The sequence below is a fragment of the Ochotona princeps genome, chromosome 9 (assembly GCF_030435755.1).
Source record: "Ochotona princeps isolate mOchPri1 chromosome 9, mOchPri1.hap1, whole genome shotgun sequence".
In the NCBI taxonomy this organism is placed as follows: Eukaryota; Metazoa; Chordata; class Mammalia; order Lagomorpha; family Ochotonidae; genus Ochotona; species Ochotona princeps.
Window position 1 is genome coordinate 17,231,684 of NC_080840.1, and position 12,459 is coordinate 17,244,142.

Genomic DNA, 12,459 nt, shown 5'->3' on the forward strand with positions numbered 1-12,459 from the left:
AGGAGAAGCTAGCGGACCGGTCCAAGAGGAGGCAGCTACGGAAACAAAAGGAAGAAAAAGACATCAGCAGTGCCGCATCTAGAGGCCAAATTTTTATTTCAGATCCCAGGCCTTGGTCTCCTCTTTCCTTATCAGCACGCCACAACTTTGGTGGCTGGAAAGCCATGCAACGGCAGGAGAAAGCAGGGTGAGCCATGAGTGCGTGTTCAGCAATTACAGGCACAGACAGGGACAGCACAGTGTCCTTAACCGCACAGCACGAGGGAAGCTAAGAACAGAAGATCATTCCAATCCCTCCAGCAATCAGGGAACTAGCATTACAGCCACTTCAGTCCTAAATTCTAAGTATCGTATTGCTGGGTGCTAACAGAAGTACGCTGAATCACACCCAGCATTCAAATATTTACTGAGTAATTACTATGTACTAGTCACAATGCAAAAGCTATGGCGATAAGAAGTCCATGGTTCCCACACAGGAAAAAAAAAAAGAATGAACTGTGGGCTCGTTGGTTTAGGCGTGTCCACCCCCTGACCCCCGCCGGGCCAGCATGGCCGTTTGAGCAGTGAACCAGCAGACCGACTCTGTGCCGTTCTGCCTTTCGCATAAATCAATGAATCGTTTCTGAACAGGCCAATGTCTAAAAGTTTTCAATATAAAATGAGTGCATAGTCTAAGCTCTGTACATGTAGTATCTTGTTTAAACCTCATCAACTCCCAAAAGACAAGTGTCATCAGAATCTCATTCAGAAAGGTGAAGTATTATTTCCCCAGAATCACAGCAATGAGCAAGTGGTGGAGACAGAACAGGAAGCCAGGCAGGCTGGTTCCCTGTCCAGTGCTGCTCCCAGCCCCAATCCTTCCTGCCATGTTACAGCTGGCTGGAAGTCACACACCACAATGCCGAGAGATTGACAATACCAGTCCATTCCTGCAACCATCTGGTTGTTCACCAACACAGGAAGCCAAGGGGTGACTTTTCAGGCATGTCATGAAACACCTTTGTCTCCACTGCCACTTTACAAGGGCAGAAACAGATCAGTGGATCCACTTGATCACAACCACCACCATTGCTAATGCTGATACGGTTCTCGCTGCATATTCTATTTTTTTAATTATTATTTTTTATTATATTTTTGACAATCTTTACATAGTTAATTAGGGTAAAAAATGTTCAAGGGCTATAGGAACAAAAGTGGGGAAGACTATTATTTCCATATTGTTTCCTTCATGTTTAAAGGTGGGTATTAAGGGAGAAGGCCCACCCAGTCTCCCATCCACCCCAGGTCCCGGATGTAGGGCATGCTCTGAGGTTCTTGCTCAAGTGGTTTTGATAGTCCACCAGTTATGAATCGCTGCCAATCTTGCCACTCCAAGCACGATGAGGTCTTTGAAGAATCCACTGATTGACATAGTCCATCATAGAGTCTCTGTTTGCCCTGTATTTTGCTGCCAACATATAGCTGAGATGGTTGATTGACCTGTTCTGTCTTCTGTCTTTTCTTGGTTAGGGTTCTGAGTCCAGCATTTCGATTCGGGTGATCTCCAAAGAAATTCTGTCTGAGGTGTTCTCAGACCAGATTCTTGTATGTACTAGCGAGTACAGGGCCTGCCATAGTCCATTGCCCTGATCAGCTGGTGGCTGCGATCACTGGGTTGGTTCTGTTTTCAGCCCCGACTTCCACTGGAACCAATGGGTTTTGCAGTCCTGCCCAGCACATACTTGGCTCTCGCATAAACCAGTGGGAGCTGCAGCCTAGTTGCAGCGACCCGCAATAACCCCCACCAGGCCCGCCCCCTCCCCTGGTTTGCCAGTATGTGTCTCACTGCATATTCTAAACACACCCATCCCATCCTCCACGTAACACTAGGAAAAAAGCCCCATTACTGACTACTGTTTTCATTCAGTACATTGGCCCAAGTTATTCCACTTTAGGTGGGATCCACTTCTCAAAATAAAACTTAATGCTGACACATGCGCCTGCATGGCAGCTGAACAAAAATACAGGGTTAAGTTCCAAGGGAGAGAACCCTCCAGCTTGACCCAATGCGCCAAGGATGGTTGCCAACCCCGCCTTCATGCACAGACCTTCAAGGAAAGAGGGGAGGCCAAATCCTTTGGGGGAACTCGAAGGCAGGCAGCTTAAGCTTCACCTTGCAGGAGAAGGTGCTTGGCTGGACCAAGACATCCAGCAGTCCAATGGAGGACTTGTCAGGAGTTGACACAGTAATGAACAACTAAGAAGCTGCCTGCCCCTGCCCCTGCCCCAGACACCACTGGCATCTGCAAAGTGAACCAAAGGACAGAAACTTCCACAGTCTCTTTCTCTGCCTTTCTTTAAAGAAATATTTCTAAATAGAACACAAAAGCTTTAGTTTCTCAATTAGGAAACGCTCTTAATAAAGAAAAACACATTTTTTTCGTTCCCTTTATTTAACCATACAATTAAAAAAACAACAACAAGGAATCGAAAGGTGTCCTTTGCCATTTGTCAGATTAAATTCAGTGAATTTGGAGTTCCAATATTTACTTCCTCAAACTAAGCGAGCAACTCTTCAGGGGCCTTTGCAAGATTCTTTTTCGGGTCCACGAACACTGCCATGCAAGAAAGCAAAACCCACCAGCAACGTTCAAGCCAGGAACTAGAATGCCCCGGGGCCCCACGTGCAACTTCTAGCTGAAATTCTGCAGACCTGGCTTCCCTCCTGCCTTGCCTAACAATGATTTATGACCACAGACACCACAGGCAGCCGCGGAAGCAGGCAGGCCAGAGGTGAAGTCCTCAGACACATGCCCAAATAGAACGACCACGCAGGGACGGGAACACGCAAGTGAGGCATCCGAGGGCCATGGCTTGCTTCCACGTAGGCAGCAGCCGGGGCGATGCGGGACTCCGCCGCCTGCAACCTGCGCTCCTGGGCTGGAGCCCGCACGGCAGCAGGGCAATCCGACCAGCGGCCTCCACGCCCCCTTGCGGAGCCCAAGCAGGGACGCGGGTGCGCCAATGAAGTGACAGGCACAGGGCTTCACGCAGGTTCTCTCAGCGTAGCCCCAACTATCAACCTAAGGGGGTGAGGGACACAGCGGGGCGATAGGCTCCATCTACCAAAGGGGGAAAAATGAGACTAAAAACAGAAAAGAAAAACTTGCCAACGAAACGAAAAGCCGGAATGAACGTGACTGGTGCCTCCTCGTGCCTAGGACTAGCCGGGGCTGTGCGGGGCCCCTCACCGCGGACTCCGGGCAGGCTTTCAGACACCAGGCCCGGCAGAGCCCAGGTGCCCGGCCAAGGAGCGCGCGCGGTGCCAGGTGGCGAGGCTGCCGGGCGCAGGACTGCAGTAGCCTGGCTGGGGCGCAGCGCGCACCCCCGGCTTGGCCGCGCCAACCCCCGCAGCGGCCCCACACCGACCGCCCCACACCGCCCGTCCACGGGAGCTGCAGTCGCGGGGCGCGGGGGAGCGCCCCGACTCTGGGCGCGCGTGCGCGCGGGGCTGCACCAGGCACGGACTTGGCAAGCCAAGGCGAGCCCACCGGCTCTGCGCTCTCGCCTTACCGCAGCTGCTCCCCAGTGACCAGGACCTCAGCCATGCGCTCCAGCTCTCTTTGCTGCGCCCCGCCACTGCCACTGGTGCTGCTGTCGCTGCCGGCGCTGGCCGCGCTGCCGCACTCCTCCATGCTCCGCGCCGCGCTGTCTCCACTGCCTAGGCTGCCCGCCGTGGGCTCGGCTCCTCGCCGCGGTCCGCCCTCATGGAGGCTGGCCGCGCCATCTTTGTTCGGGGCAGCCCCGTGGCGCAGATGTGATTGGCTGGAGCGGGAATCCCTACGGGTAGACTCCGGCGCCCGGCGAATCCAGCTGCAGGAACTCCAGATTGGGGGCGTGTCCAGAACCCCGCGTGGCCCGGGGGCGGGGCCAGCGAGGGAAATATAAACATCTGGGCGGGGCGTGGCCGGAGAGCCGTCGGTGCTGGTGGAGGTTGGTCTGGAGGCTCACCTTTCGCTATCCACGAAGCTCGCGGCGTGGACTCCTGGGGACAGACCGGGAGGTCACTAAACGAGTATAAAGGCGATCGTGCCGTAGGTACTACCCAGTAAAGAACGGATAAAGAACTCCAGGAAATCAATCCTGACACGCACTGCGCTCCTCCAGTTTCCTGCCCAAGTGTGCCCAGTTCTGTCTGACAAAACCGAAATTACTGTGGCTGATGCTTGTTGTAATGAGATGCATCAGATATGCTTTGCTGAATTATTGCAGAAAGTCATAAATGGACGTTTTCTTCATTTTATATCAGGAGGTAACCTGGAGGTGAGCTAACTTCTCTAAGGTAAATAGATAATAAAGACCATCTTGGGTCTCAACACTGTGTTCCTAAATAGACACAACTTAAAATGGGGCTATAACGATGTTGTCCATCTTTAAGAGCATACAGGAGGAGTTTGCCTGGTGCCACATTGATGTGCTGTATTTCCATCTCACGCAATTTCAAGGGGATGTTCCTGTGGAGGTAATGAAGCGATACCTGTGCGCTGACTTCCAACTCCTGGCAGTTTTTGGCGATATAAAAGTCTCTGCATCCCAACAACAGATACCTGTGAAGCTAACACTGTCTTGAAACACATAATCTCTATGTAGAAGTTTACAGGGCCTGGTGCAATGGTTCAGGCGACTAATCCTCCCCCACGTCTAGCACCAGGATCCCGTTTGGGAGTCGGTTCTTGTCCCGGCTGCCACACTTCCCAGTCAGCTCCCTGCTTGTGGCCTGGGAAAGCAGTAAAGGACAGCCCAAAGCACCTCCGAGTTGCAAGTGAGGAAGCTTGAGGTTCACAAGGGAAGGTAACATGCCTTAATTTTACACCCAGACATCAGGGTGGTCCTAGCACCGTGGTTCTGCGTAGCCCCAAGGCCCTTGTCGGCTGTGCCCCAGGCTGAGAACAGCTGTCCAACTCCGTCACGAGTTCAACACATACGTTAGAGTTTGCCAGAAGAAGCGGTCTGCTCCTAAGCTTTGAAATAGGCCATGGCGGACGTGTCCTTCCAACAGCTTCGTTCCACACGCAGGACGCCAGCCGTTCCTCAGTCGCACCAGGAAGTCACGGCACCGGCGGGATGGATCCTTGCCTGCTGCGGTGATGTGGACTGGGACACAGGAAGTGCGTTGCTCACGGTCATCCCAACCTTCCAGGTGACATGCGAGCCACATCATGCGCCACTGCCTAAGACCAAGCTTTGTCCTCAGTTTCAGGAAACTCTGGAAACTGACGGCGGAGGTCATGCTGGCACCAGCGCTGGCACAGGCAGCCCAGACGCCTGCAGCAGCGGGGCCCGGGAGGTGTGAGCTGTGGATATTCCCAGCGAGCAGGAGTGCACGGACACATGAAGATTTTAGAATGGAATATTGTGACACAGCAGCTTCAGTCCTGCCTTGCTGTGGGGACGGTCACGGTGACTACTGAATTTCCTACCCTCTTTTATAAAGATCACACTACGAGTCTCACTGGGTGGCTGGGAAGACAGATGTTAATGGCTGCACTTGAAACAGGTGGAAATTATTGGCAGCCTCTTCCGAGTCTCTCCTTATTTAATCTCTTTCATGAAACAGCTGTAGCTGTTTCAGTCCTTACAGGGCAGTGTTTCTCAAAGTTTATTGCAAGGACTGCGTGTGTAAGTGTGTGTGAGTATGTAAGGTAGGTAACTGTGTGTGTGTGTGTGTGTGTGCGCGTGCTCAGTCCTCTTAAGCCTGATATTGTGGAGAAATGCCAGGAAAAAAAAGCACATAAAAGTCCCCAGTTTTGGTGGAATCAATAGATAGAAAGTTACTCTGCTGGGCCCAGAGCAATAGCCTAGTGGCTAAATCTTCACCTTACATGCACCGGGATCCCCTAGACACACCCATTCATATCCCAGTTGTCCCACTTCCCTTCCAACACCCTGCTGGTTGCCTGGGAAGTCAGCAGAGGAAGGTCTAAGACCTTGGGAGCCTGTACCCATGTGGGAAACCCAAAAGAAGCTCCTGGTTCCTGGCTTCTGAGTGGCTCAGCTCCAGCCATTGTGGTCACTTGTAGAGTGAACCAGTGGACGAAAGATATTGTCTCTGTCTCTCCTTCTTTATGTAAATCTGCCGTTCCAATAATAAATAAATAAATAAATAAATAAATAAATAAATAAATCTTGTTTAAAAATTACTCTGTCAAACTTGTGTAACTATCTCTCCATGATCTAAATGTGCGAATGTCCGCCGGTTTCCCATCACAAGAAACACAGTAATTGGAGGGCCGTACCTGGAGTCGTATTGTGCAATACACTGTCCTGAAGGTGACTGCAATGTGAGAAGTACATGGGTTTGAATTAACAATATGTGTGACAGACAAATGTCAACTACAAAGTTCAGTTACAAAGTTTAATTGTAATGGCAGCTGTCATTGTTGCCTCTTGATATGTCTGCATTATTCCTTTAAAAAAAAGCACTAATGGCAAGTATTTTTGTAAGAGATGTATTTACTTGAAGGCCAGAGTGACAATGAGAAAACAAAGATGCACTGAGAGAGAGAGAGAGAGAATCTTCTACCCATTGATTCACTCCCCCAGTGGCCAAAACAGGTGGGATCCACACCAAAGGTGAAGCTTGGAGCTCCATCCGGGTCTCTGAGATGGGAGGCAGGGACCTAAGGACCTGGGCCATCTTCTGCTTTCCCTGGCACGATGGCAAGGAGGCTCATCAGAAGTGGAGGCAGGTGCTCTGAGAGGGGACGTGGGCAGCCCCATATTCACCGTGTCTTCCTTACTCCGGCGCCCCTTGCTCCCTGTTGTCTTTGTAGACTTCCCTGAGCAGCTTAGCGTGCTTTTCCAGACATCCACAGCTTCGTGCACAAAACGTACATTGCTCCAAACCCACCAGTAATAGACATCCTGCTTCTTCAGCTACCACAACTTCAACTCTCTCTGCAAAAGTGAGAGCACGTGGACAGTGTGACAGCATCCCGTTGAGATGTTCCTGTGCTAGATCCTTAGAAAGGGGACTTGCCCTTTAAAAAAATGTAAAAATAATTAAAATTAAGTTCCACATCTTTGTCATTCAGGCCCAGCTTTAATATTAAAGCTTCTTTCATTTTTGATAGTAATGACGATAAAACACTATGAATAAGATTTAACTTTTTTTTTTTTTTTTTGATTCCTGTTTAGGTCTTTTTTTTTTTTTCTACTCCTCTACTCCTTCCTCCAAAGGCTTATTTCCTTAACCTTGGTGGTTCCTGCACGACTTGAACGCCCAATGTTTTGGTGTGTGCTGCCACCTAGTGTCTCCTTTGGCAATGACGACACTGCTGAAGAACTGTGAGTCTCCTATAAGGAATAAATACAAAAGGGATTATTAGGAAATTTGGATTGGAAATTGTGACTTATATTATTATTTGGGATGCTAATAGCCTGTAGTGATGAGACAAGGGGATTGGATTGTTCAAAATTCTGAGCGTCTTTCTTATAATACAACTGTTTAAAATATTTATTTATTTTTATTGTAAAGTCAGATTTCACAAAGAAGGAGATACAGAGAGAAAGGTCTTCCATCCACTGGTTCACTCCCCAGGTGACCACAATGGCTGGAGCTGAGTCAGTCTGAAGCCAGGAGTCAGGAGCTTCTTCCAAATCTCCCACATGGGTACAGGGTCCCAAGGTTTTGGGCCATCCTTGACTGCTTTCCCAGACTACAAGCAGGAAGCTGGGTGGGAAGTGGAGCAACCAGGACATGAACCAGTGCCCACATGGGATTTCAGCGCATAAAGGGAGAGGATTAGCCAACTGATCCATTGCGCGGCACCCTTCACTTGCCATTTTTCTGTTATACATACCACAAGTGCAGTACAACTTTCAAGTCTGAGTTTGGTAGCTGTCAAATGCAGGATGAGTCCACCTGTGTGCTGACAGGAGTGTGCTGAACTAAACTCTGACAAATGGAAGTAGGTGGTTGTAGTATCTAGCTACACGTTGTCTTAACTCTCTTAATCTAAAAGTATTCATTCTGAGTAGTTTTAATTGATTTATTTTTATTAGAAAGGCAGAGCCGATTTATAGACAGAAGGAAATACATCCATAAAGAAAGAAGTTCTATCTGCTGATTCACTCCCCAAGTGGCGTTAATGGCTGGAGCTGAGCTGATCTGAAGCCAGGAGCCAGGAGCCTCCTCCGGGTTTTCCAAGGTTCAGGGTCCCAAGGCTATGGGACATCCTCTACTGCTTTCCCAGGCCACAAACATGCAGCCAAATGGGAAATGGAGCAGCTGGGCATGAAGCGGTACCCATATAGGATCCCGCATGCAAGGCAAGGATTTAGCCACTGTGCACCTGCACTGGGCCCACCACTACGCATAAACATTCCACAACATCCTAATAGAGGATGTGCGCAGCCCAAACAGTGGCTTCTCCCTCTGCGTCACAATGCGTGGACCTGATGTCTTCCTTCCGAAGGCTCCAACGTCACTTAAAACTTGGAGTAAGTAAAGGTTTTGCGTCTACCTTGTTAGTCTGTATTTTGTTCCAGAACTGTCCGTCACAGTCCTTACAAGTGAAGAAAACTACAGCCCCTTGCCTCTGCTGTAAGGCAGTGTGTTCAATTCTCAGGTCTTTTCCCAGTGCTGCTCAGTATCACAGCAGCCTGACCCTGGCAGGCTACATTTAAGAAGCTCAAGTGTCGTGCGGCTTCATGTCAGATGCTGCCCAGGTATCAACGTGAGCTGGGACAGCGGCCATACAGAGGCAGAGAGTTTTCTCCTGCATGATGTCTGCCTTTCAGGCTTCAGGTCCTCCTAAGCAAACGTGGTGACAACTCCCAGGAGGGACCACAGGCCTCTTGTCTCTCTGACTCCTGCTGTACTTTTCTGTTGCATGTCTTACCACCTTTTTAAATGACTATTTTAATTTGCCAGGTCTTCCATTGTTCTGCCCTCTTGTCAAATGCTTAGAGTGTGTTCAATTTTTTTCAAGGGCATCAGCCAGCAAGTGGCAGAGGGAGGGTTCAAATAGCTGGCAGAGTCCGTGGACATCTCTCTTCTTGTATGTTACAGGAATTTCTGCTGCATCCTCAGGAGGTAGTGTGTAAATCAACAGCTCTCAAACTTTGCATCCCAGGATGCAATCTATATGCTAAGAAAATGATTGAGGACTCAGGTGCTTTTGTTTATGTGGAATACAGAAAAAGTAATCATTAGCACAAGCAAAGACAATCTGTCACCTTGAGGGGAACAACTGCTCCAGAGGACAGGAGTTTCTCAGCAGAAACTAAGGAAAGCAGAAAACAGCGCGATCACATATTGAAAGTGCCAAGAGGCAAAGCTGTAAATCTAGAAGTCTATATTCCATGAACATGCTCTTTGGGAATTTTAAATGAAACAAAGTTTTTAGGATAAACTAATACTTACAGAATTTGGGTTTTTTTTTTAAACTTTTTTTAGTTTTATTGCAAAGTCAGATACATATAGAGAGAAGGAGAGGCAGAGAGGAAGATCTTCCGTCCGATGATTCGCTCCTCAAGTGACCGCAATGGCTGGGAGCTGTGCCGATCCGAAACCAGGAGCTTGGAGCCTCTTCCGTGTCTCCCACGCGGGTGCAGGGTTCCAGGCTTTGGGCTGTCCTTGACTGCTTTCCCAGGCCATAAGCTGGATGGGAAGTGGGGCTGCCAGGATTAGAACCGGCACCCATATGGGATCCTGGACTTGCAAGGTGGGACTTGAACCCAAGTACTGAAGGAGAGCCAAGCATCCTAGGCAGCGTCTTGACAGCTAGATTAGGTACTCCGCACCACTTTGTTTTTTGAAAGAACGTGAGAGAACTGTTGAGAGGAATTAGCACATGCTAGATCTTGAGCGTGGTAGTAAGCCCACCAGCCAGTCTAATTGTCAAAACATCCACTTGTGTAGTGGATGTAGCTGATCTCATTTCATTTATATTTCTGTCAGGTTGATCTAAGAAATGAGGAGCTCCAAGGTTGAAGTGCGTTTTGTAAATGTATGCGGTCCCAAGCAGATGCGAGTGGGTACAATGGAGATTGGCTAAGATCTACTGGGCGATGGTAAGATTTATTTATTTGTAGGCAGAGTATTAGGGCAATAGAAAGAGGAAGGGAGATACCTTCCATCTGCTGGCTTATTCTCCAAATGCCTACAGCAGCCCAGGCTGGGCCAGGTCAAATCCAGGAACCAAGAACTCTAATGAGCTCTCCTACGTAATGTCAGGGACTCCAGTATTTGGGCCATCACCTGCCGCTTCCCAGGAGTATCAGCAGGGAGCTGGATTGGAAATGGAGTGACTGGGAATCCAAAGTGTTGTGGGAATCCCAAGTGATGGCTTAACCTGCGGGACCACAGTGTCAACCCCTGGTTTTTAATTCTCAAGGAGAATGAACGAATATTCTAGATTTTGAACAATGAAATTTCATGACTTCACTTATGTTTTTATAAAGATTGCATAAGGTAATACAAATAGAGTACTCAGTGCAATACCTGATTCAATGAAAAAATATATTAATACCCCTTCAGTGTAGTTTTCTAAGGTAGAACAAAAAGGCAAAGCAAGCTGTTTGGGAAAGTATAAAACAATACCAACTGTCCAGTAGTGAAAAATTCCTCTAGTTTTACAAGCTGCTGTGGCTACATATCAATTGATGTGTCCCCCAAAATTCCACATGTTAAATGGCTGGTCTTTGGGGTGGTACTTTTTGCAGCTGGCAGACATGGGCTTAGAAGCAGAGCTTTATGTCATTGAGAGTTAGAGGGCAGTTCTCGCAAGAGAGTCATGAGGAAGTCTGAGTGTGTTGACTATGGGCCAAGTGTATTTTTTTGACGTATATCTTGCCACGTGCTCCTTCCTTTGTGCTTGCCCACCACCTGCCAGGAATTGCCCTCGTATAGCAATGCCACTGGGACTTGGGACTTCTGGAGCTGTGAGTGGAATAAGCCCTTTCTCTTAAACAGTTCACTGCCCCATACAGAGTAATACAGTGAAAAAGATAAACACATCAGTCATGCCTTTAAACGTAACAAAAGACATGAGGGTTACATTTGAATGGATTATATTCTCCATAAATCTAGTTGTAAAGCAGAACTTCCTATGAGAATTAACTTTTAGCAAAAACAAGGTAATGCAAGACACTATTTTACCTGTTTTTCCCCCAATGTCTGCAATTCTTTCCTCCCAGGAGACATTTCTCTCAAGGTTTCCACTTCAAATGTCAATGAGCCTTCATTTTAAGCCCTTTTTAGGAACAAGTCACACTCTCCCAGGGGGATGTCATTCAGAGGTTCCATGGTAATTACCATATATGCACATGTTAAAGTCTTTAGCTACTAGCCAAGCTGTCATCCAAACATAGAGTTCTACACCCAGCTTCAAGATATGGCCTCACATGTAGATTTCTATAACTTCCTAATCCCCACATAGTTAAACCAGAACTCATCATATTGCACCCCAAAGCGTTCCTAGCCTTTTGACAGTACGTTCTGGTAAACGAGGAAACATAATCACTCCAGCAGGAACCTGAAATTCATTCTATTTTTTTAAAAGATGTACTTATTTTTATTGGAAAATTAGATTTTTGCAGAGAGGAGAGACAGAAAAATCTTCCCTCCACTGATTCACTCCCCAAATTGCTGCAATGGCCAGAACTGAGCTGATCCAAAGCTGGTAACCAGAAGCCCTCTTCTGGGTCTCCCATGCAGGTGGCAGGGTCCCAATGACTTGGGCCATCCTCTACTGCTTTCCCAGGCCACAACTGGGGTATGCCCTGGATGTTGGTGCTTGCAGGCAGAGAATTAGCCAATTGAACTATCATCCCAGCTTCTGAAATTTATTCATAATTCTTCGACCTCTTACACCTACCCCATGTCTAATCAAGTAGCTACTGTTGTCCACTCTATCTCCAAATTATTTGTCAAACCCAATCAGCTTCATTGTTCACGTGGGCTTTTAACAGTCTTCTCACTTCTATTCTTGTCCAGCTGCAATCTATGCCACAATTTGGAATTATTAACTTCTTCTGTTTTTTTTTTCCTTTCCTCTCTATAATGTTCATGTATGATTTAAAACCTGTCCATTTGCAGTTACAAAACCCTGCTCGCTGGGCTTTGTAAAGCTAACAAAAACTATTCCATATCATATGGTGCATGTATAATGCACGACTGTATTCTCAGCATTAATGTAAGATAAGTTGGGTATTCCTTTTGACCTACCCTTCCAGTCCTGTCCCTGGTAGCTTTATTGTAAACCATTCATTGATGTAGTGAGTGAATCATTCAGCAAATACTTATAACAATCCATTCTCTACTGGGCATTCTGTTTAATAATGTCCAACTCACGTCCCAGTGAAGTAGATGGTCTTATGCTCTTAGAGACAAAAGAAGACATTAAGTCACTACACAAAAATAAGAGGAACATTGCAAGTTAGTTCAAGTCTCGGAATGGGTGAACCTGCTGCTAT

The 12,459-nt window shown here is 47.7% G+C and overlaps 1 protein-coding gene across 1 annotated transcript in view; it reads right to left on the reverse strand.

The window, feature by feature from the left end:
• DEPTOR (DEP domain containing MTOR interacting protein) overlaps nt 1-3,797 on the reverse strand; it is a 158,655-nt gene extending 154,858 nt beyond the window's left edge. The window contains exon 1 of the mRNA XM_004580702.4: nt 3,553-3,797. Within this exon, the coding sequence (XP_004580759.2) occupies nt 3,553-3,674 (122 nt within the window). The 5' untranslated portion in view covers nt 3,675-3,797. The remainder of the gene's footprint in view (nt 1-3,552) is intronic.
• Nucleotides 3,798-12,459: the final 8,662 nt, after the last annotated feature.